At 46.2% G+C, this 25,556-nt stretch overlaps 1 protein-coding gene across 2 annotated transcripts in view; it reads right to left on the minus strand.

The window, feature by feature from the left end:
* Positions 1 to 25,556, minus strand: part of LPIN1 (lipin 1) — a 68,400-nt gene that overhangs the window by 25,697 nt on the left and 17,147 nt on the right. For both annotated transcript variants that reach the window (XM_029231955.1, XM_029231956.1), the window contains exons 4-13: positions 22,720 to 23,018; positions 19,891 to 20,016; positions 14,037 to 14,166; positions 12,377 to 12,695; positions 11,194 to 11,287; positions 10,341 to 10,531; positions 9,193 to 9,286; positions 8,343 to 8,412; positions 5,165 to 5,257; positions 2,021 to 2,100 (exon numbers count right to left, since the gene is read on the minus strand). In XM_029231955.1, the coding sequence (XP_029087788.1) occupies positions 2,021 to 2,100; positions 5,165 to 5,257; positions 8,343 to 8,412; positions 9,193 to 9,286; positions 10,341 to 10,531; positions 11,194 to 11,287; positions 12,377 to 12,695; positions 14,037 to 14,166; positions 19,891 to 20,016; positions 22,720 to 23,018 (1,496 nt within the window). The remainder of the gene's footprint in view (positions 1 to 2,020; positions 2,101 to 5,164; positions 5,258 to 8,342; positions 8,413 to 9,192; positions 9,287 to 10,340; positions 10,532 to 11,193; positions 11,288 to 12,376; positions 12,696 to 14,036; positions 14,167 to 19,890; positions 20,017 to 22,719; positions 23,019 to 25,556) is intronic.

Raw genomic sequence — 25,556 nt, forward strand, 5'->3', positions numbered from 1 at the left:
CAAAGTCCCAGCCCATGCTGCCTCTTCTGCTTGGAAATTACTGCAGGACACAGAGGGTCTCAAAAAGAGCCCCAGGAGAGCAGGGTATTTCCAGTGCAGCCAAACCGCTGGTTTCAACTGCTCAGGACAGAAGGGTGGCATCTTTGCTTGTGTCTCCCTCCCTGGCTGCTCTGGGAACGGACAGCACGCTAGTTCCTTCCCTCAGATACGGAAAGGAGTTTACCCAAAGCCAGGACTCCAAGCCGGATTTGCCTGACTCCAAAGTCCGCCGTGTACATCCTGCTGCTTCAAACACCCCCTTACCGAAAACCCACTGCCTTCTATCCCAGCGGCCTCCTACACCCCCTCAGGACTGCGCATTTTTAGCCCGAGTTCCACCTGCCTTCTCCCCTCCAAGCTCACTCAAGGTACACTCAAAATTCCAGGTGGGGAAGGTATCCAGATAACCGTGCTGGAAAGCCCCTCCCCAGAGAATGAGCCAGAGATGGAGGGTGAAGATTGGAAAAGAAACACACAAGCTCTTCGACCCTGCTCCCTCGTCCAGGGCAGACCGGCAGGGGGTCAGGTGGGAAGGAACAGCGCCAGGGCACCACCAGGGGGAACAGAAAGGGGTGTCCTGTGATAGCATCCCAGCCGAGAGCCGGCCCTGCCATGCAGACTTTTATCAGGTCCTGCGCACTCTTCTCCACAGAGGACAAGAAAGAAATCAGACTGTTTCCTACGTGACACCTACATGAGTTTCTATTTCCAACAATGAGTTCTAGAAATAAAATAGTTTAAGATACAGAGCTCTGGCCAGGAATCCAAGGACTGGAAATCTAAGCCCGCCTCCCCTAGGAAACAACAATATACTGGAAAAATCTCATCAGTTCAGTAATAGCACATTTAAGACATGCCTGCTCTGGGTCAGCCACTGGCTTGGCCTCTAAGCTATAAAGAGGATAGAGGGCTTCCCTGGTGGCGCAGTGGTTGAGAATCTGCCTGCCAATGCAGGGGACACGGGTTCGAGCCCCGGTCTGGGAAGATCCCACATGCCGCGGAGCAACTAAGCCCGTGAGCCATGGCCGCTGAGCCTGCGCGTCTGGAGCCTGTGCTCCGCAACAAGAGAGGCCGCGACAGTGAGAGGCCCGCGCACCGCGATGAAGAGCGGGCCCCGCTCGCTGCAACTAGAGAAAGCCCTCGCACAGAAACGAAGACCCAACACAGCCATAAGTAAATAAATAAATAAAATTTAAAAAAAAAAAAAAAAAAAAGGATAGAGATATGCATCTTGCCCTCAGTGAACATGTTAGCATTTTCTGCCTGCTAAATAAGAAACGCAACCCTGGGTTTCTCAAGCACAGGAATACCAGAAGGGTGAGGTCATATGTAAAAGGTGTTATACTAGCTCGGATCACTCAGCGTCAATATGCAATAACACCGTCGAATTAGTGGGTGACGGCATGGCCCTCACAGTAGTTACCCTCAAATCCCGTACGAGTAGGTTACCCTGAAGACAAAACACGACTCATATGGATCCGTATTATCAAAATCTAAGGGCTCTGTACCAAGTTAACATGAATCCCCATCAATACTTAGGAAAGTATCAATGTAGGTCCTGGTAAGTGTTTAAACTACAGAGAAAGGCAAGTTCCTTCAGAAGGGCGACTTGTTTTCATGCCCCTGTTAACGCCGCTGTCCGACCTCATCATCATTGTTTACCACCGCTGCTACCACCTTCTGTAAACTGAGGGCTAGCGCATGCCAAGAGCACGAGGGGTGCTCGTTACATCACCCCATGCACGCCTCACATTTACTCTGGAAATTCGGTATCTGAGGAGCAAGCGCTTCCATCTGATTCTTGGGAACAACCATTTGAGTAAATTGCTCCAGGTCATTGAGTAAAGGACAGAGCCCGGTCTGCAACCCAGGTCCGTCCGGGTCCAAGGCCTGGGCTATTCGGTGAACGCTATCAGCATCTGTGCCTTGACCGTAGACACAGAAAGGAGCCGCAACGCCCCAAGGTGACTTGGCACTGTACCTGGTGGCCATGCCCAGCTGTGACGGCTGCTCCCCAGTGCTGTGGCTCTTTCCTGCTAGGCACTGCTCTGGCTTACTTTCCTGGAGAAGAAGAAGACAAAGAATCATGAACACACGGAAGGGAAACCACCTACACAACCACTGGCGTTCTGTGACGGGCTCCCCAAAGTCCAGAGCAGGGCCCCAGTGCCCTCCCCAACGGCAACGCCCCCACAGGGATGGTGGGTCCTAGTTACTCCTTTGCTTAGCCGTCTACAATTAAGCTGAGAAGTATTTTTGACAAAAATAAGTCTGTTTTCCATAAGTATTCTTGGCACCAAACCAAGCTTCATAATCACTGTAGCTTATGCAAATGCTTTATCAAGGGCTGCTTGGATACGCGAGGGCTTTCAAAATATTTTCTTATAATTGCTGATAGAAATGCCTGAAAATATTTTCACACCATATTTTGCCTGAGAAAAACATGGGCGCATTCTCTTTCTCAATACCGCATGCTCTTAATAGAAGATGCTCCTTTGATGTACTGGAAAGAGCTTTGGAATTCTAAGAGCTCTGGGCTCAGTCCTGCTTCCCTGGCTTAGGAACCTCGGGCAAGTCATGCAACCTTCTGGAGCCTCGTTTCCTCACCAGCAACACAGGGATGATGACATGCCTCTCCTAGTGCTGCCATGGGGACCACAGAGATGCTGCAAATAAACACAGCGCCTGGCCCACAGCAGGCAAGGGAGGAGGAGAACATCCACGAGCCCCACAGACGTCACAGGAAGTCATCACAGGCCAGACACGTGTGTCAAAGGACACAGAATTTACAATCAAATTTCACGATCTGTGGTCATTTGGTCAGGGGGTAGAGATTGATGTTTTTAACATAAATAAAGAAAATGAGTGATAGAAACTGTGTAACAGGGTGATGAGCTTAACATTTGATGGGGACAAGCTATTTTCAAATATTCTTTAGCTTTTTATAAGCACGCAAATAATTGATGTGAGAACAGGCCCAGTAATGTTTAATTTATCTGTTGAGGCAGGTAACTTAGCCGCCACTATTAACAATTCTTTATTAGACCAGCACAAAAATGTGTATCTATCTGAAATATATTTCAGGTTTTCAAGAGATTTCATAACTCTTCCTTATTGCATGTCGCATTCTCCTCAGTTCCAACTAATGAAACTCTGGACGCTCCGCAAAAATAGGTCTCTGAAGTAGCCTTCTTCTTAAATTCTCGAACTTTCTGCTCTCCAGTAAGAGAATCAGAAAGGCCCCTTACACCTTAAGTCTCCTAAAGTAAAGTGCATGCTTGCTCTACCATGTTTATACCCCTTGGAGATAATGGGACAGTCAGTAAAGCTCAGGTATGCCAACAGAAAATGCCCAAGAACAGTTTTATCTTGATGAAACCCTCCCAACAGACTCTTTCCCTTTGAACTAATGAAATAAACAAACTGAGCCCCTGGGATTTCTTTTACTCTTATAATAACCAACTTGACCGCTGCCCTTGGGGTTTCTTCACACTAGATTCCAAAAGTACAATCAGCATTCCCTCAAATATCTATCTGCCGAACCCCTGCTCTGGGTCCCAAAACGGGCGCTCGGGAGACCCCAGGGATCCAAGCCACGAGCACGTGCGGTCTCAGCCTTCATGGAGTTTAGGGTCTGGAGGGGACACAGGGATGTTAATCAAATAGTCGTACTAATCAGTGTGTAATTATAAACGATGAGAGAACCTGTGAAGGAAAAGGTCCCAGGCAGGGTTAGGAGAGCAGAGAGCAGCAGACTAGACTAACCTGCCCAGAAAGGGCCATTTGAGATGCTAGGTAATTAAGTGAAGAAGGGTGACGGGGGTCCTAAGAACACTAGGCAGAGAAATAACACATGCAAGAGTCCTGGGGTAGAATGCACTTTCAGCCAGGGACACCAAAGCACAGAGGGCAGGGGGAGAACGGCAAAAGGTGAGGCTCTACAGAGGCAGGGGCCAGGATACACAAGTCCTGTAGACCATGCAAGGGATACTGGTCTTAATTACAAGAGCGTTGGGAAACCGCGGAAAGCTTTTAAGCAGGGAGAAATATAAATGGGGCCATTATACTACATAGACCAATGCCAACTGCAGAGAATGAGGAAGAAAGGGCAAGAATGGATACAGAAAGGCCATTTGGAAGCAACCCTCGGAGGGAAGGTGGCAGCCTTGAGTTGTGGGGTGTGGAGCTAGAGAGAAATGGAAAGCCTGAGCGATATTTAGGATGGTAAACTGACAGGAGGGGTGAGGGAAGAAGGAAGTACTAGCCTGTGGGTGGACAGTGGTGCCATTTGCTGACGGTGGTCCAACAGAGGAAGAACTCTAGAGAAAACCATCAGATTGATTTCAGAAATGACAAGTGTGAAGTGCCTGAAGCATCCACGTGGAGGTATCTGCCTAGCTGGCTACCTGATAAATGGACATGGAGTACAAAACGCCCTCCTTGTTAATAAAAATGGAGTCATCGCATGGGCGTGAATGAGGTTGCCTAGGGAAAAACAGGCAGACGAAGCAGGAGAGAAGGCTCTAAGACAACCCTTGAGGACCCACTTACAAAGGGGCTGAGCCAGGGGAGGAACAGCCCCCGAGGTGGGGGGGAAGACCAGGCAGACACACTGGCACAGAAGCCAAGCAAAGAAAGTGCTTCCAGAAATAGGCTGAGAGGTTGGCAAAGATCTGAAACAAATTATAGGCATTTATAGAAATGGAAACCAAAGCCACCAAAGTGAAACGACTAATGGGAATTAGTCTAGGCTGTAAGTCTACCTCGTTAAAACTGTTCTCAAAGCAACAGGAAGATATTTAACTTAAAAAAAAAAAATTTAAACGTCACATTGAATCTCTTCTTTTTACAGATGAAGACACATTTCAGAGCAGGAGTGACCCGACCACGGTCCCCAGGCTGAGAGGTAACAGAGCCAGGATGTGACGGCAACTCTGCTCAGCGCTCCGGGCCCTTCTCCACCTCCCCTCGTTCTGTGCTCCCTTTGCGTACCCTGTGGCAGGCCTGACTCTTGCACACTCGGTGTGATGGCTTCTTTCACTGACACGCGCATGGAGACAAACCCTACTACCCAAACCCAAAATCCGCTGAGCTAAGTAGGAACACTCTTGTTTTTCAGACTCACCTCTTTGATTGTGCTGTTTCTTCCCCTCCATGAAAACCACCATCTTCCTCCCTTTCTGGGCATCTTATCCCTCATGATAGATTCCACCGTGGCCTGTTTTAAATGGATGGTAACATAAATAATGGAACCAAAAAAAGATCAACTTAGCACATTCAAACCAAAAGACACACACATGCAAATTAAAGTAAGATTTAAAAAAAAAAAAAAATCAGAGAAAACACAACATACTATTTGTGGATTAAAAATTTTTGAGAAGCAAAACCTAATGGAGTCCAAAATTACATTAAGATAACTTAAGCATGAAGACTTAAGAAGATGTTAAAGGAATCAACAAACAACAAATAAAATACAACACAACAACAGAAAAAGAAAGCATTGAAAATCATTAGTGATTAGTCAGACCAGAGGTTTTCAAATTAAAGTGGTTTACTGATTAAGATGTTGTTATTCTCAATAAGATGACTGTAAAATAAAAAATGAAATGGTTAACATGAGGTATAGGGTAAACAGTCTTCCACAAAAGGTAAAACGCACAGGATCTTTTTAGTAAATGTAAGTTTCCAAATTGTGGCACACTGAGTATTAACAGATGCATCTGATTTAAAAGCTCAAGCATTAGAAAGAAAATTCATACTCTTGCCCTAAATAAATGCCAACTGAACAGGAGGAGATTAAATGTTAATTAATAATTTTCTTTGTAAACCAACAGTACTTTAATAAAATAAATTTTTTAAAAATAATTATAATTTTCTCCATATTTCCAAAGAACAAAATAGCCATCTTGAGGCTAATTCCAGGACCAAGGTAAATGTTATCTAATTTCCTTTCCTTGGTTTACAGAACTATCAGGTAGCTGATACCTCAGCTAGTAATGAAAGAAAGATTTAAGTCTTTCAACCGAACGAGTTGCAGGTAAGTGGAAAGAGAAATAATTCACATATTTAGCCTGATGTGTGCTTCTATCATTTAAAAATCCCTACCTGACACAAAAGAAAACCACAAAATACACCAAAAAGCAAACCATGCATACCCAGTTCACGAATAGGACAATTCATGAAGATGTCAATTACCCTATTCCATCCATAAATACAACAAAATTCCAATTAAAAGAAACTAACAGGATTCTTTCCAAACCTAGACAAGCTGATTCTAAAGTTCAATTATAAAACAAACAAACAAAACTCGCCAAGAAAACTCAGACAGAATAATAAGCAGGCATGAGCCTTAATAAAATTTATTTTATTAAAATACATTTAAAAACCATAGTATTTAAAAGAACGCAGCGTTGGGACATGAGTAAACATGTTGATGCAACAGAAGACAAAGTCCAGAGATAAATCTAAATTCACGGAGGAAGTAGTAATATGATAGAGTTGTAACTGCCTATCAGTGGGAGAAACAGTTATCTAATGAAAGGTATCCGGATAATTAGGTAGCTTTGACAGACCCTCTCGGTTGCTTCCCTGGGTGAATCATCCCCTTTCTTTCTTGCCCACATAGCCAACACTTTGCTGGAGAATCAGACTACACTGTACAGGATGTTCTGGGAAGGCAGGCTCAACTCCAGGGGAGGAACTTCGATTGGTCAGCACCACTTCGACTGGCCATTCCACCGTGTTGCCAACAACTGGCTTGGAGGTGGTCATGTGACCAAGCTGTGGCCAATGAAATGTGAGAAGCCTGCCTCTCTATCCTTCCTATTTTGGATGCGAGATGATGGGTAAAACAGTCATCTTGGGATCGTAAAGGGGAAGCCAAGGAAATCAAAGACGTTCACCCAGATTCATCAAGCCTGAAACTACCAACCTCTAACATTCTTACTATGGCAGATAATAAACCCCTATTATTTTAGGCACTTGTAGTCACTCTGTTTCTTGCAACCAAAGCGTCCTGATTCAACAACCAGCTGAAGAGAAAAAAAAAAACAAAACTGATTTGGGTCCTGACACCTCACTCATGACTCTCAAAATATCCAAGTGTGATACAAAACCCAGCAGCCACAAAAGAAAATGGTGAAAAATTCTACATATAAAGATAAATTCTATATTAGATAAACACCGAAAACAGAATGCAAAAAATTACTGACAACCTGTAGGAAGATTGAGAACGCCTACCACAAAGACGAATTTCTTTAAGTTCAGGAGGCATTTCTTTTTCTGTGAACTTTATCACTAAATATCTAGCGCATTGTTCTTTCTTCTTTTTGATCTGTTAAGAGCTGAGACACGTAACATAAAAGTCTGTCCTGGGCCATGGATGCTATGCAGAAGCTGCCGAGGACAAAACAAAACCCACTCTGGAGAACATGCCCTCAGCCCCGTCGAACAAAGGATACTCACAGATAAAGCACCACCAAGGATGAGGTCACAATCCCAAAGCACGCACACACACAACCACAAAGGAGCGAGCAGGGGCTCAACAAAGTCGGACTAGACCTTCAGGAACCTCAGAGATGAGAGTTCCGACAGACCACAACATCCACAGCAGCACAAAGCGCTCGCTAAGCACATGAGGGAGGCAAGTGTGAGACGTGGCCTCTGCAGCAAAAAGAACGTAGCATCTGGTAGAAAGACTCAACGCCGGAAAACGGTCAATCCCAGGCGAGGCCCAGGGAGCCGGCAGGGGGAGGATGTGGGCACAGCGGGGTTGCGGCGGTGCGTCTGCCCCTCGCCCTGCCTCTTCCCTGCAGCCGCTCACCTGCGCTCAGGTGCAGCTACGAGCTGCCCGGAGCCCGCACTTGCTCCTACTCGGCCCATCGGTCCCAGACCTGCTTCCTGGCTGAGGGACGCCTGATGCTGACGGTGGCACCTGGCCTCTGGTACAGCGCCTCCCTGCGCCCAACCCTGCTGCCTGCTCCCACCCGTCACCCTTTCTCCCCTCATCTCCCTTGGGCTCAGACATCGGCCCATCTGCTCCGCCTCCACCTGTGTCCCTGGCACGGTGGGTGCGGGGACAGGGGACTGGAGGGGGCAGGGCTCAGACCGGCACTGCCTTGATTGCGAGGAGGGGGGAAGGACAGTCAAGGTGCAAGAGAGACCCTGACGTTTACACCCTTGGACTTCCAAACAGCACAGTGTAATTCACCTCGTGGTTTCTAAATTAAAAGCTAAGTTCCAACCCCCCACATTCATCTCGCCATCATTTTCCATGTCCCTTTCTGTCTCATGGTAAAGCTCACCTTTGGCAAAGGTTTCTGGAAGGCCTGCATCGCCAGGAGCAGAGGTGCCGCCGTCGTCCAGTTATAGTACCTGACACGAAACAACAACAAAGATGTCAGAAGACCAAGGCTCAGACTGAAAACCTCATGTCCTGAGAAGCAGTCGTGGAAGGCTCTGGAACCCCAGCTGGGTCCTTAAAGAGCCCACGACTGTGGCCAGCACCCCGGCCCAGCGCCCCCACATGCCCCGCCCTTGCACGAGCCCCTCCTCCATCAAACCCACAGCGGCCACGGCCATCTGGCACGACACACGGCGTGGCGGGCGACCAAGAGGCCAGCTGAGAGCAGCCCTCACCCCGCAGCGCATCAACCACCAACGCGCTGGGGCGTCTCTTGCCACCTTTCAAGGAAAAGGAAACTAGGACCCTCAGTTAACGCGTAAACATCCATGGCTTCCTCTTGGAGAGAAAAGTTTGCCAACAGTCTGTAAAAACACGTGCACGCCCCTTGACCCTAGACAACGAAGCTTTCACGCGGTGTGTGCACAGTCTATCATGCAACACCCGCGCATCATACGGGCCGAGCCCCACGGGCCAAGGTTGTGACATCACACCTCCCATCATAAAATCTCGTGCAGGTGAGTGTAGACGCCCCGGGATCCAGTTATGTCAACGCTCTCGCTATATGGTGATACAGCATTTTGCCAAGAGTGACACAGCATTTTGCCAAGAGTGAAGAGACAGTAGTAGACTTTTAACAAAGACTTAATTTCATATATTTCCAAGAGCTATCGTCCAGGTCTCTAGAGTTGAGAAACTGAAGCTGAAGCATTATCACACGACAGCTGAAACGACTTTCGGGAGGAACTTACTTATTCCCGATCTTCACCACAAGATTGGGGTCGTCAATGAGGGCAGGGTTGTCCACAAACTGCTGATATGACACGGCTTGTTCCAAAAACGCATCTGCGAAAGCAAGCATAGGGAAAACATAAGGAAAATTTGGTTCAAAAACCAGGCCTGTTTTTCAGTCACTCATGTTCACAGCTATTTTGAGAGTTTATACATTCCAACTGTGCAGACAATCCTATAAAATCTATTTGCAAAGGGGGCTTCCGTTAGTTTGGGGGCAGTGTCTGCACATAAATGGAGGGAGGTGGGGCGTTCGGAGGATGGGGGGCAGTCTGGCCCTTAATCAGTGCACACGCGCTTACGTGGCAGCAGGCGTGTGGGACTACGGTAAACACGTGTCCGCAGAAGCAGACGACCGGGGAGCAGGGCTCAAGGTCCGGCCACCCGGGTTTAAGTCACAGTCACTGGTGTGACCTTGGGCAAGTGATCCACCTGCCCAAACCTCAGTTCCCTCACGTGTAACGTGGGAATAGGAACCTCGCCTACCCCCTCGGTAGTCGTGAGGATGAACAAGTCACAAATGAAAGCGTGGTGACCTGCCTAAGGCACGTTGGGGGTGGGAAACACCCAGGGCCACCAGGGCCAGGAATCATCAGCTGGAATGGCTGACTGCATCGACTGGGGGTCTCAGGGCCACCTCACCACATAACTGGCATAAGATGCTGGGACACCACTGTTATAAGTCGGGTGCGTGCCCCCTTCGGATGCAGCCGGGATGTGTCCCAGCACTTGCTCAGACATCCCTCCCTCCTCCGGCACTTCTGCACACTTGCAACGTACTGCGTTTTCCCCGTGTTGACGCTGCCGCCCTGGGACACCCCTGCAGGACGGGCACACGCTGTGCTCTGCAAGCACACTTGACGACCCGTGACCCCAGTGGCTTTGCTGTCGTCTGGAGCCACGTGTGACCCACAGAACCCTGAGGTCAGCCAACCGCCAGGCAGCAACGTTCGGGTCCTGAGGAACAGTGGGTCACGCGTCCTCCACTAACCGGGCCAGAGACCATCGCCTGTGACCTGAACGCATTCTAGGAGCCCAGGCTTCGAGCCGTTCCCACCAGAGGCCACCAGGGGGCGCTCTTGGCTTGAGCCCGGCTCCCGGACGGTACCTTTGGTGATCTCCCTGTTGTCGCTGAGGCCGCCGCACAGGGAGATGGCGATGGACGGCAGGTCCCTCAGGCTGTCCGAAGTGCTCTCCATGCCACTGTCAGCGCCAGAGCTGCCCACGGACTGCGGGGATTGGTTGGCTGAGCGGGCTCCGTTGTCGCTGGCGTGTTTTGTGAGCCCAGAAGGGTCTCCGCTGGAAGCAGAAGAGTGGAACGGGCTGTGAGTTCTCACATGGATATCAAGGGGCTCTGGCAATCAGAGGAGCCAATGATTTCATCCCAGGACAGACTTTCATTCAGGCACCATGACAAAGACAGACAAGCTCAGTGAACGACCTCAGGAGGGAAGACGGTCATTTTTGGCCTCTACATCTCCCTGCACCCTCTCCCAGACACACTGAAACCGACGGAAGAGAAAGCACGCTGTCCTAAGAGGCCACAGTCCTCTGCTACATGCTCCGAGGATCTGGCCCTCCCTGCAAATCACGGGAGAACTGAAGATGGGCCCCCAATGGCCACGGGGGACTCTCCCCTGGGGAGGGACAGGGCCACACAGCTGCCCGCTCTTTGCCACTGATTCGGGCTGTGGGCCACTGACCACTGCGACACCACCCTGGTGCCATCGGGGAGGTGACCTCGTGCCTGCATTCCCGCTCAGATGCCACCCGGGGACACACCCACCCACTCACATCTACACAGAGGGTCCACTGCTTTCATTGGTTTCTTCTCACAGTAAAACGTGAGCCTCCTGCGGCCTTTTCTTACTCACTTTCTAATCAAATGTAAGGAAAAAGCGGACTCCCGGATTAATATTCAGATTACAGAAAATGATATGAAGAATAAAAAGGATTGTTACTTTTTGGGAAAATACAGGGCAGCGACTTCAGGATCCATGTCTGTGAGGTCATCCAAGTAGACGCCGTCGGCACCAAGGTGTCTGCTCCGTTTGTCTAAAACAGCAAAGGGGTCAGATCAGAGCACCGTTCTCCAGAGACAACCTCATGGACTTCTGAGTGTCTCCAGAAAGGGCACTTGAGCAGTGTGCAGATGTGCTCAGAAGTGCCCAAACTGCAAGAGACCCAAGAGCTAGAAGCCAGCGGCACACCGTCGCCACCGAGGCCGACGGCCCAGGTTCGCATGTGGCTCCCACCCTCGCCAGCCGTGTGGCCTGGGCCGGTCGCCTAACTTCGCTGAGCCTCAGCTCCCCAGCGGGAAGGACCTGAAGAGTGCTAAGCACTCAATATCCTGACACGATGACTATTGTTATTATTATTGGTATTAATGGCATCGGTTTTGTTGTTATTATTATTACTAAACAATAACGCTTTCATTAAGCACTTCCTCATCAAGACTCTGAAGCACAGTACCCTCATGAGGGTACCATCGGCCCCTGGGCACCATGACTGCAGCCTTCCAGTTTACTTCTGCTGGAGAATTATGTCACTGGTTCATACAAACCTAGAACACTGCACAAAGCCACACGGCTAACAGACAGGCTTAAGGTCATTCCTCCAGACAGGCAACCAGGTGGCCATTCAGCTATATGTAAGGAGCCCCCACTACGTGCCAACCACTATTCTAAGTACCATGGAAACAGGTAAACAGACCAAAAAGATTCTTGACCTTGTAGAGCACATATGTTCTAGTAGGGAAGTCAGGCAAAAAAAGAAACAAATGGTCATTTGAAATAGTGACACACAGTACGCAGAAATTAAAACAGGATAATGCACTAGAGAGAAACTAGGGGCAAGGGGAGAGGGGCACAGATTAGCTTAGTCATCGACGTCTTGTGCAGTCCCAGCGTGTGCTGGACCCCAGCACCCCTGACCTGCACAGGGCGGGGCTCACCACACCATCCCCGAGGCCTCCTTCAGGCCAGATTTTCTATGACTGAATTCTGAGAACTCACATATTCAGCAAAAGGCTACGGACCGAACAGGAGAGATGTCCTGAAGCACCCCGAACTTTGGGGGGAAGAAGCTGTAGTTTGCCGAGCCCCAAGTTCGCAGGAGGGAGCTGGGAAGCGCCGGCATTCTCACCCTTTTTCCTAGAAGGCGAATCCGTCTTGCTGGCTGCCGGGGCAGCGCTGGCGGAGAGGGCTTTGGACTCCTCGATCGTAGGCAACGGGGGCGCTGCGGCTCCTAAGGCCTCAACATCTTCTTCTTCGTTTGCGAACTGAATCTCCGTCTGCAGCTTGTTCTGCTCCAACAGCGGCTGCACGGGAGACGCCCCAGCCAGTGTCGGTGACTGGTCACTAAACGCGTCTGAAGATTCACTGTGGATGGCTTGAAAGTGCATCTCATCACAGACTTTTCTACTGTTCAGCAGGCTGGACTCTTTCATCTTGTGTGCAGATGACTAGATCAAAGGGGCAGGGAGGGAGAGAGAAGGTCAGAGAGAAACTGAGTCACCAAAGAACAACCGGGCAGGCAAGGATCTCCAGAGCCAAGCCCACACTTGGCAGGACACGGTGAAGCTTCAGGAGTCACCTGGTGATTCCGTACCTGCCGAGAGGTCTGGAAACCAAGGACAGTACTTCCAAAGTGAATGAACTTTCACAGAAAACATCAACTACCAAAGAGTAGTGAGTGAGATTAGCAACGGAACGCAAACGTCCAGCAGGAAAATGGGAAGTGTGCTCACACCACAGGGTGTTTGCAGTAATAAGAATAACAAGTGAATTACGATTACACCCAACAACATGATGAATCTTGCAAAACTAATCTCTGCTGTTAGAGTCAAGATTGGGTTTATCCTGGGGGTTTTGGGGGGGGGGGGCAGTCAGTTGGAACAGTACCTGCAAAGGGTCGGAGGGTTTCCAAGTTCTGATTTAGCCCCACTTCCTGGTCTGGGTGCAAGTCACGTGGACACATTCACAGTGTGAAAATTTACTGATCTCAGCACTTAGGATCTGGGTATTTCTCTGCCCGTGCGTTATATTTCAACGAAGTCTACCCCCCCAAAACGTGAATGAACAAGGGCAGACTTGGTGGCTGGTTCACATGAGTGGGAAATTAGCATTTCTGTCTCTATCTCTCCAAGGGGTTTCCAGTTATGGAAAAGATTTATCCAAACAGAAACCGAAATGCAATTTGTGGGCCAGAAAGTGGGGAGAGGGTATGCATTTCTGTATCTGATCCCACAGCTTCGAACACAAATGGAAACAATGCAACAGCGGATCTGTGGCCGGAACTGTTTTGCCAGAAGAAGTGATGGGTTTGCACTTTCGTGCCGTTTCTCCAGCAACAAACGACGTGAATTTGTAAAGATGGTTGGCTGGGTCAGCACTACCACTTGTGGGCAGAGAAGTCAGCATTTTCCGTGAAAGTTAAATAACCTAGAAAGCGAATTAACCCCCAATTCCAGCCTCAACAGACCTAGTCTCCAAAGAGCTGCCCTTCTTGAGTCATAATAGGAATACTTTCCATCTTCACTCACTCACTCATTCATTTATTCATATCACAAAGATTTACTGGGGATACAAGAGGCTGTAGCATCTTCCAAGGATCTTACAATATTATTAAAAAAAAAAAAAAAAGCCCCAGCTTGCGATATAATAATATAATTCAAGGTTCTTGTAACACATTGGAATATGAAATAAAATTTCTTGAAAGAAAGAACTGTGCCCATTACATGTTTTTCGAAACTACCTTCGGTGCATGGCAGAATTGAGAGGGCGGCGGGCGGGGGGGAACTTACCTTTGCGGCTTGGGGCAATTCTCCCCAAAGCCAGAGCATTTCTAGATTATCCTTTTGCATTGTCCTGTCCACAGACTTGCTGACCAATTCCGAATCACTTTTAGGTGTTGAAGGTCGGGAAACTGAAGGACTTAAGAAAACACAAATGCATGATTAAAGTGGGAAGGGAAACTTTTAAAACTTGTTTTTGGCCCAGAATTCTAGGGTTCGGGAGAGCCCAGAAAAATGTACCCAACCCGCCACTGCCTTATGTCCACGGCTTCATGACTATCCCCTCTGTGGCCACCAGGGGTCGACAGAACACGCGCCAAGGGGGAAGGTGCTCCCAATTTGCGTAGCCCTGTCCCAACCTGCCGCCAAATTCCAAGTAAGTAAAGATGAAAAGAAGGAGCATTTAAAAGGGGAAGTTGGAAAAAAGAGAGATGAAACGGGAAACTGATCATGGGCCAACTTTACCACAAATGCCAGATGCCACCCATAACTCACTGACGTGGCAGGGACCTCCAAGCTGAGATTTTGTAAAATATTATATCTTCCAAGAATACTTCAAAGATTCCTATTTGCTAAGCTCTTCCTGCAACAACACATCATGATGCTTAATTCTCAGACCAGCTTTTAAGTGGCTGTAACTTGGGTTTGCCTCTCTGCGTTTTCTACATTTTCATTCCTGAGCCCTGAGCCGTCATACCTCTGTCCAAGCACAGAAACCATCAACTTATCTACAGAGTTCTCACAGCCTTCTAAACAACAACCGGATGAGAAGGAAGACCCATTTAATTATCTCTGGTCTTCCATCTCCTGCACCATTTCCTCTAAGATGACAGTTTTAAATGATGTGAGAAAGAAAGCCCCTGCAATTTTCCTTTTGCACCTTCTCTCACAGACCTCACACAGTCTCCCCTAAGTCATCTCTCATCCATGTGCTTGGTTTCATTTATCTGTTCAAGTTAGATGTCAGCTCCAAGGGAACAGAACTTTCCTGCCAGGACAAGGAGAGCCCGTGGATGACACACAGCCATGTTTCAGACAAACAGGGACCCTGAATGGCTAAACTGCTCCTGGCTCTCTTTAGTCCAGCCATTCGGACAAACAGACTAAATGCTGCTTCTCTCCATCGTTTCACACTGAGGGGGACGCTGGCTGGTTCCTCCTCCCTGGGCACCCGCTACCCTCCACCCATGTCAACGGCACGTGGCAGCCCTCGGGCTCCGCTTGGCCAGTCTGCGGAGAGGAGGACCCTGAGATAGCATACCGTGGGCGTGTAAACGATGGAACACCTCTACACGCATGAGCGTAAATGCATGTGCACACACACACACATACACACACACGCACTCGTGCCCATAAGGAAGGAGTCCCCCGAGAAGGAACGCTGGGCCCTCCAGATATCTGAGAGGTGAAGCGTTCATCACCTCCGATCTGTCTTGCTTCCTCTAATTTCCTAAGTCTGCTTTTCTCCAAAGGGTCAATGCTTTTCTGGCACCGAAGTGTCCAGAATTACATGTTCAGCATCAGTGACATGTGCAAATGGAGCGCTGTGGCCTCCAGCGAGGGGCCTTTGTGCCGACAACTGTGACCTGGGTCATTCTTTCTCCAGAGGCATCACGGGGGAAAATCCATCGTAACTGGCTTCCCACCCTCATCGGCACTGCACCCAAACCTCAAATCATTTGTTTGAAAAGAACACAATTTATTTATATTTTGTTATAAATTCTTTGGAACAATACATTGTCTTACCCACCGCACAAAATTAAGTCAAGCCCTTTAGACTGAGCCTGCTCTGGAGACAGGTGTTGGCAAACGTTTTCTCTAAGACGCCAGGTAGCAAGAATTCCAGGCTGTGTGGGTTATGTGATCTTTGCAGCAACTACTCAATTCTGCCCTGCGGTGCAAAGGCAGCCACAGGCAATATATGGACAAACTGGCCGTGCCCCATAAAACTTTACAGAAAGAGAGGGTGGGCCGGACTGGGGCCACGGGCTGTAGTTTACCAAACCCCACTCTAGAAGAATGCACACACTGAACACGGCTCTCTGTCACCCCACTCAACTCCAGAATCCCTAACATTCTGATCCTGTGATAAAAGCTACAAGCCATACGGTTTCCATAGAGGCATGCAGGTGGGCAAATTCATATTCACAAAGGACCCAGCCCTGTGTGAGCCATAAGCTAGACGTGCCACCTCTCACATTCACTGTGCCACTACAATAAACGCTGGCCCCCAGGCCGCACCAGCCTCTCGGAAGGATGCTGCACCTAAATACGTGAGCACAGTCTGCGCTGCTTGTTGAGAGAATTCAGACAGACAGAAGATGAATTAGGAAAAAGACTCCCAATGCTGACTGTGATCGATGAGAAAGATGGTTCCAAAATTTCTAATACGATTACCAAATATTAGACTTTTAAGATAAGGGTTGTTCAAAAAAGTAAGCTTCAAGGTCACTGATTGATTTTCATAACGAATGCAGTTATTAGCCATAATAGTTTTCAGCATTTTTCCTGAAATCCCAATCAGGGACATCCGTTATAACTGCTCACAACTTAGCTGACCTCATTTGAAAGTGGCCTTTCTTCTGCATAGTAAGCTGTGAGTGAAGTACGTCCTGAGATTGGGTTCTTCAATCAAAAAGAAAAACAGTTTCCCAGGTAGAAGTTAATCACAGCTTCTCTGTTCAGGCTTCTAAAGAAAACCCTGTAAGTCTACAAAGCAGGCAGGTCAAAGCGTGGGCAAAGTTGAGGGAATGGAGGCAGAAATCTAAGGCCTCTGCCTCAGATGAAGACTCTAACCTAGGATCCCAAACCTTCAAGTCCATCCTATGCTATTCTCCAAAATTCTACGCTACAAATGCTGTGGAAACATCTGATTATATTACACAGAAAATCTATAAGCTATTTTTTTTTTAGGAATTTTTTTCTTTTTTTTGATGTAGGCCATTTTAAAGTCTTTACTGAACTTGTCACAATATTGCTTCTGTTTTATGTTTTGGTTTTCTGGCCGTGAAGTGTGTGGGATCTTAGCTCCCCGACCAGGGACTGAACCCACACCCCCTGCCTTGGAAGGCGAAGTCTTAACCACTGGACCGCCAGGGACGTCCCGGAAGGTCCATAAGCTATTTACTGAGTTATAATAATAACTCTCCTTATGCTTAAGCAACATCTTAAAAAAGGTCTCGTAAACTTATTTGTTGAACAACCCCAGACACAAAACAGAGATCATATTCCCAATTTTCAATGCATTGTTGTATTTTTCAAAGCACTTCACAAAATTAGAAAGAATTATATGCGTGACCCTAATTTCCAGAGAGTTAAATTTAGTACTTAAAAAAAAAAAAATCTAACCACAGACAAATGCTTAAAATGAAAGGAAAAGTAATAATCTATACGTATTTTCTTCATAAGTGATTTGGTTAGTTGGTAAAATAGATTGGTAAGAGTTAAATCTACATTTTCACTTCATAGAATCTATATGTATTTTCCACATAAGTAATTTGGTTAATAGCAACACACAGTTCTAAGAGTTAGATCAAAGTTTTTATTATCAAAGACATCCACAGTGGGAAGATAACCCAATCTACCTTTCCGAAGCGTGGAAGTGGGAAGACTGTGGAGGGCAAGAACTAGAAAGACCGCCCTCGGCCGCAACGGCCAGACGAGGGGGGCTCCCCCTGCAATCTGTCAGGCTACTGGATGCCACGTGATCCACATTCAAGGAGAGAGAAATCACAGGTCAATTCAATTAAACAAAATTTCTTATCAATTATTTGGCTCCTCTCCACGCTAACATCTTTAAGAAAGTGAAGGTACTTGGGCATCGAACAACAGCAGAGGATCACATGTTGAAATCACTAAGAAATCAACATGAATCTTCTGAGCCACAGAAGCAGGACACTGCCAAAACACACATTTCACTTTCTATTTCAACCGTATGCCCATAAACGCTTGCTTTTCTTGGGTCAGAATTTAGTGCCTAATCAAAGGACTTACTCCAAAAGGCTGGATAATTTGGGCTGGTAACTGTCTCTTAAAAGAAAACACATAAACCCAAGTATGGAAATGTATCTATTTATCCTAACTTGTAATTGCATTTAACAGTGGCCAGATCACTTAATCTGACGTGGTCATTCTTCTAGATTCACAGAGCCAAACATGAAAGACAGAGAAACATATTCAAGATTGTGTTTAAAACATTTGTTTAAAATGCTTAAAATCAGAGTGTTTGAACAGATTTTTCTACCTATTAGTGGTTTCTAAATATTCCACATCATTTTCTTCCTAAAAGTACTGTGTTTTTTCCCTCAGGGTTTAACTCCACAGGCCTAGGGAGAGAATGTACAAGGTTCTAGAAAGGTCTTACACCCGCACTGTCCAACATGATAGCCATGGGCCTGCATGTGGCTACTGAGCATTTGAAATGTGACTGGTCCAAACTGAGATGTTCTGTACATATGAGACACATGGCTCCAAGGCTTATGAAAATGAGAACTGAAACAGCTCAATAATGTTTTAAAAAACTGATGACCTGAAATGACAATATTTTGGATATACCAGGTCATTGAAATAGATCATCAAAATTAATTTCATCAGTTTCTTTTCATTTTTTAAGGATGGTTACTAGAAAATTTTAAATTACATATGTAGCTAGCATTATGTTTCCACTGGACAGGGCCGGCCTGAGGACAGACAGACCCCCATGAGGGGAGGGGACTCCACAGGCCCCCAGCCCCACCTCGGCTGACGAACATTCACTGTCACGGTCCCGGCTAGAAACCAGGCATGTGATGCATCCATTTTTCTCCATCCTCAACTTCAGCACACAGCACTGACCAAGCCATCTCATTCATGAGATTACTCAGGTCAAACTGGAACCGGGAGTGGCGTCTATGTGAGCCTGGCTTCAGGTGGGAAGCCCTGCAGCACGTGCCAGGGCTTAGGGGCTCCGAAACCTCCCCTTTACACCAGAAGCAAACCTAACACGTTAGAGGCACGAGTAACCTAAGGATGTCGCTGTCACTTAGATCAGTGCTTCCCAACCTCTTTTCTATTCTCACCACACCTCCGGGACCTTTTTCCCCAGTAGCCCTCCCTCCACCATGAAATTGTAATGCCATGGATATACTATGTATCTGCTTATGTACTGTGGCCCTTTGGAGGCTACACACTATTATAATATCTAAGATTTTTTTGCCACCCCAGAACCAAGTTGTGTCCTGACAGGGGTGATATTATCCCTGCTGAGAAGGCACGCTTCAGTTCTGTCCCCTCCCCAGTCCTGAAAACTACTCAGAAGGGCTCACATATCCTCACAGGTTTCACAGGCTTAAAGGCTTTAGAGTCTTCCCTGCACACCGAGCAGCTCTGGTTCTCCAAGTTGATACAGGAAGTCTAGGGCCCCTTGAGAGCTCATTTCAGGGAAATCAATATTCGTAAACACAGCAAGGGAAGAAGGCCTCATTCTCACAGCCCCGAATGACCGCGGGGGCCCCTGAAGCAATCTCTTTGCTCTTGAGTCCCATTTCAGGGCTCAGTATCCAGAAAGGCTCTGTCACCTGTCTGCTCCTGTTGACAATTAGCTTTATGTAACTTAACAAGTGGTTGGCCTTTCAGTGTCTCCTGGGGAAGCTAAGAGCCATATCTGTAGTTCCATTTTGCTATTAGATAGAAGTTTATGATCTGTACATTCTCTGGTTTTAATCCTGATCTGTACCTCTTACTCTAAACTGTGTTTTTTCCAGTCCTACTTTGTTTCATTTTTTACTTAGATTTCACCATTTCATTAAACATGTTTCCTGTAACTGACTTGGAATCCTCTGGACCAGGACAGGTGAACACACACGTACACACACCAGCCACTCACCTGGTGCTAGGTGACCACTCTCTGTCGGAATTCGGGTAAGATGCTGACTGAGGGTAAGTCATGACTGGGGAAAGGTTTTCCTTAGGGATATCTCCTTGGAATGGAGGTATATCATTAGAAAGAGTTCTGGAGACCAAAAAAAAAAAAAAAAAAAAAAAATCAAAGTCAAAGAATTATTAGTGATAGATTCATAATAATGGCAAGTTTCCATCTTTTCCTTGATTATCGCTAATACTTCATAGATTAACATGATCTCCTTTTAAACTACCCCGGCGGGACTTCCCTGGTGGCACAGTGGTTAAGAATCCGCCTGCCAATGCAGGGGACACGGGTTCGAGCCCTGGTCCGGGAAGATCCCACATGTCGCGGAGCAACTAAGCCCACGCGCCACAACTACTGAGCCTGCGCTCTAGAGCCTGCGAGCCATAACTACTGAGTCCATGTGCCACAACTACTGAAGCCCATGCGCCTAGAGCCTGTGCTTTGCAATAAGAAAAGCCACCTCCATGGAAAGCCCATGCACCACAACGAAGAGTAGCCCCTCTTGCCGCAACTAGAGAAAGCCCGCATGTAGCAACGAAGACCCAATGCAGCCAAAAATAAATAAATAAATAAGATTTTAAAAAATAAAATAAATAAACTACCCAGGCATATTCCAGGCACATTCCAGGACAGGAATGGACAGGAAAAAAGTGACTCAGAGAAATGTTTTGTGTGCTCATGCTTTGGCTGAATTATAAATGTAAAGTGATTTTGTTCAAGAATTGGGATTTAGACATGGGCTCGATGACCACACTGCTTCTTACTTACACTGTAGGTAGGGCCTACGGAGTTGTCTTTCGCATTTCATGTAGGAAAATCCTGAGAGGTAGATTGGGCCCAAAACTGTACCCACAGGGTACAGTTAATAAAACTGTTAAGAGTTAATAAAACTCTTGCCATGTACGAGTGAGCTACCAAATCCCTGTATGGCCGTACACAGATAATGTTTCGTCCAGCAGAATTAAATAAATGTCACAACCAATCGTAGTCTTATAATTATGAAATGGTTGCAAATCTACCTCGTTTCAGGTATAGCATGCTCAACGAAATAGGATTCACTATTTCACTCACGCAGAGGCCACTGGTCTCTATTTTTGGATGTTATCTGGAATACCTAACACTAAGTTCTGGAACTAAAAGCCACACAGGGAAGGTGACTGTAATAAACCCAACCACCCAGTTTCTGAGCCCACAGCAGATCAGAGGCCACAGTTAGGAAAATCGACGTTGCCAATGTGCCTTTATTTTTAGCCAGGAAAAAAAATTCTATTCTAAATAACAAAGCAGAGGTTAATCCTGATGTTCCTTCTCCCTTTTTTTTTTCAATTGAAGTATAGTTAATTACAAGGTTATGTTAGCTTCAAGTGTATAGCAAAGCGATTCAGTTATCCATCCTTCTCCCTTTTGTGTCAACAAGACACAAAAACAATGAGCAAAAATTACACCGAATTACATAAAAATATGAAACATCAAATATTCTTTACAAATGTTGTGGCTTTTAAAAATGGCATTTTTCACCAAAAAAGTAATACCCAGAAACAGCATTCCGCCACACTATTGAAAGCAAAGAAAAAAAAACAACAGGTGTCCATTCAACTTTGGGTCTCATCAAAACTGAAAAGTCTGCTTGTGGAGAAACCGGTCATGTTCTACATTTACCTGTGGCCCTAAGTCTATAACAGATCGGCCTCCAGCTATCTATCAGCCCAACTGTCGGGCTCACAGGTGGTGCTCACAGGTGGTGTTTCAGAACCCGCTCAAGCGGGTTCTGAAACAACGGTTTCGTGCATGAAGTATTCATTTGCTGAGCTCCTGTTTCTTGTTTCTGATCTGGAAAGCTGGAGTTATCACCAAGAATGTTACCAATCGTCTCTCTGTCACAAGCTACATCCCATCTTTATGCTACTTTAGAATCGGGCCTGCAGGATTCCAAAATTCAGTCTCAAATGCATTAACAGAAGAGTAAGAAATTCTGGGGGAAAAAAAGTTTATAAGAATAATCCTACCACAATCCCACTGCCGGGCCAATATATGGAGAAAACCACAATTCGTAAAGATACCTGCACCCCAATGTTCATAGCAGCACTATTCACAACAGCCAAGACATGGAAGCCACCTAAATGTCCATCAGCAGATGAATGGATAAAGAAGATGTGGTATATATATATATATATATATATATATATATATATATATATATATACACACACACAATGGAATATTACTCAGCCATCAAAAAGAATGAAACAATGCCATTTGCAGCAACATGAATGGACCTAGAGATCATCAAGCTAAGTGAAGTAAGCTAGACAGAGAAAGACAAATATCATATGAATCACTTATACGTGCAATCGAAAAAAAAAAGATACAAATGAAACAGACCCACAGACATACAAAACAGAAATAGACCCACAGACATAGAAAACAAACTTATGGTTACCAAAGGGAAAAGGGGGGAGGGATAAATTAGCAGTTTGGGATTAACAGATACACACTAGTATAGACAACATAGATAAACCACAAGGACCTACTGTAGAGCACAGGGAACTCTAGTCAATATTCTGTAATAACTTATAAGGGAAAAGAATCTGAAAAAGAACAGGTATATACATATATATATATATGTATATATTAAAAAAACCGATTCACTCCTGTACACCTGAAACTAACGCAACATTATAAATCAACTATACGTCAATTTAAAAATAAATAAATAAATAAAAGGATCATCCTAAACAATGAATTCGCCCAGTTCTAGCTGAGGCCCTGCCTTTCACCCACACCTACCTACTGCTGTCCTGCAGCTCGTCCGAGCTCATCTCTATGGGGAACATGTCTTCATCCTCGGACGTGTTCGTGTTGTCGTCCCGCTTCAGGCTGTCCAGCTGCAACTTCCTCCTCCTCTTCCTTCGCTTCTTCACTAAAGAGCCACTTGAAGGGGTCTCGCTGGGAGGTAAGACCTGCGCTGACGTGTTGGGGTCCAGGCTTCTCATCCAATCTACGGAGCTCCTCTTCAGCTGGGACTCCATCCTCGAGGCTCCTTCCGACAGGATCGGGGAGGTGGCCAGGTGCACGGGGATCACCTCCTGAAAGACAGAACACATTTCCGAGAAGGAGCGTTGTTAGTTGGGGTTTAAGGAGCCAGTGGTGCCCACGACCCACCAGTGCTCACTCCGGAGCCCAGGCACGGGGGGCAGTGGGGAGCACAGGGCGGTCACGGCAATCTGCAGACGCGGCTGCCGAATTTGACAGGTGGTCATAAAGTCGACAAGTCGCTAACTGCCATTTTGTACTGAATCCTGCGTTTTCGTAATTATAACAAAGTGAGGTAATTATCAGTTATTTCAGGCTACCAAAATTCCACTTGGTCTGAAATTTCCAGGGTAAAGAGGAAAAAATGGGCTTGGAGTCATCACATTACCCTGGGAACTGGACTCCGTTTTGCACTCGTGTGTGTGTGTGTAAGAGAGAATGTGTGTGTGTTTTTAACATGCACTGAATTAGGATAATAATAATTTTTAAAGAGAACATCTGACAGTGTCCCCACACCGTGCCCCAAGTGCCCACCTGCACCAGAGCACACCTAGGTATGCGGCCGTCAAGTGATTAGGTACTGACCCTCTTCTCTACAAGAAAACAAAAATAACAACAACCAAAAAGAAAAACCTCCACCGCCTGTCAATTTAATAGTTGTTTTATGATGATTCACCAGTTTTTAAAAAAACTATAGCCATCATTTTATTATCAAATGACTCATTTCTTATCAGAAACCTGGTGACAGGTAGTAAAAAATAGGGTTCCACCTCTGATGAGCTCTGTGATCTTGGGCAGAGTCACTTAACTTCTGAGTCTGTTTCCTTCATCAGAAAACTGGAAATGATAATCCCGACCTTACGGCGTTGTTAGATAAAAGGGAACAACGTAACTATTGTACATACAGCCTGACACATATGCAAAAATTCACAGACAAACATGAATGGATAGCAACAGAAAACGGTATTGGAACAGTGGGAATCAGCAGTTTGACACAGGAAGCTTTGGGAGATGTTGTTTACTGTAGTCTGCCTGAAGTTGCAACAGAACTGAACAAACAAGAGGAGTTTGGTGCTTTGGAAAGCGTGAAAGCTGCCCGTGAACTCTATTCTCCTCTATCAGGAGAAGTAAATGAAATTAATGAAGCTCTATCAGAAAATCCAGGACTTGACAATAAATCTTGTTACGAAGATGGTTGGCTGATCAAGATGACACCCGGAACTAGGTGAACTAGTGAGTGAAGAAGCATATGAGAAATACATAAAATGTATTGAGGAGAGACAATGGAACCCCTAAATAAACTACTTTGAAAGAAAATCTAGGGAAAAAAAGAAGTAAAGAATATATACAAAAGAGAGGGGGGATTAACAAGCATGCTGCTGAAAGTTTAAAGTAGCTTAGAGAGGGACTTCCCTGGCGGTCCAGTGGTTAAGACTCCGCACTTCCACTGCAGGGGGCTCAGGTTCGATCCCTGGTCAGGGAACTAAATCCCGCAGGCCGCAGCATGGCCAAAAAATAAATAAATAAAGTGCGTTACAGAGCATCAGACAATGTGCTTCACGTATAAAATCCACATCTGAGCAGGAAGGCTGAGGCTGGGAGAGACCACGGCACCTCTGGGAAGACCAAAAGGAAGCAGAGCCTGGGATGTTTTTGTCCTGAAATTGAAACTATGGGCATTCATTTTAGAGCCTGGAGCTATTTAGAGCCGTTACTCTACAAAGGCTATCTTCTCATAAAGGAACTAGTTCAAGTGGTTTTTATTGAGGAATCTCTACATCAGATCCCTTCAAAGTGGCTTTCTCAGTGAATGAAAGAGCAAAAACAAATGGTTTGTCTTAGAAGAAAACATGGGGGTAAATCTTCATGACTTGGAACTCGGCAAAGGATTCTTACATGTGACAACAAAAGCACGAGCCACAAAGAGAAAACAGATAAACTGGACTTCATCAAAATTTAAAACTTGTGTGTTTCAAAGGACAACATCAAGAAAGTGAAAAGACAACTCACACAATGGAAGAAAATATTTACAAATCGTCTACCTGATAAGGGACTCATATCTAGAATATATAATGAACTCTTATAACTCAAGGATAAAAAGACAAATAACCCAATAAAAAAACGATCAAAGGATCTGAATAGACACTTCTCCAAAGAATACATACAAATGGCCAATAAGCACATGAAAAAATGCTCAGCATCATTGGTCATTAGGGAAATGCAAATCAATACCATGATGGGATACCACCTCACACCCACCAGGATGGCTAGAATCACCAAGTCAAAGAGCAAGTATTGATGAGGGTACAGACAAATCGGAACGCTCGTGCACTGCTGGTGGGAATGTAAAATGGTGCAGCAGCTTTGGACAACAGTCTGGCAGTTCCTCAGTGGTAGGTTCAGTGTTACATATGACCCAGCAATTCCACTCCCAGGTATATACCCCCCAAAATGAAAACATGTGTCTATACGAACACTTGTACACAGCGTTATTCACAACAGCCAAAAGGTGGAAACAAACCCAAGTGTCCACCAACACATGAAAAGATAAACGAAATGTGGTATACAGATACAGTGGAATATTATTCGGC

The sequence above is a fragment of the Monodon monoceros genome, unplaced genomic scaffold (assembly GCF_005190385.1).
Source record: "Monodon monoceros isolate NGI ecotype Baffin Bay Population unplaced genomic scaffold, NGI_Narwhal_1 Super_Scaffold_19, whole genome shotgun sequence".
Taxonomy (NCBI): domain Eukaryota; kingdom Metazoa; phylum Chordata; class Mammalia; order Artiodactyla; family Monodontidae; genus Monodon; species Monodon monoceros.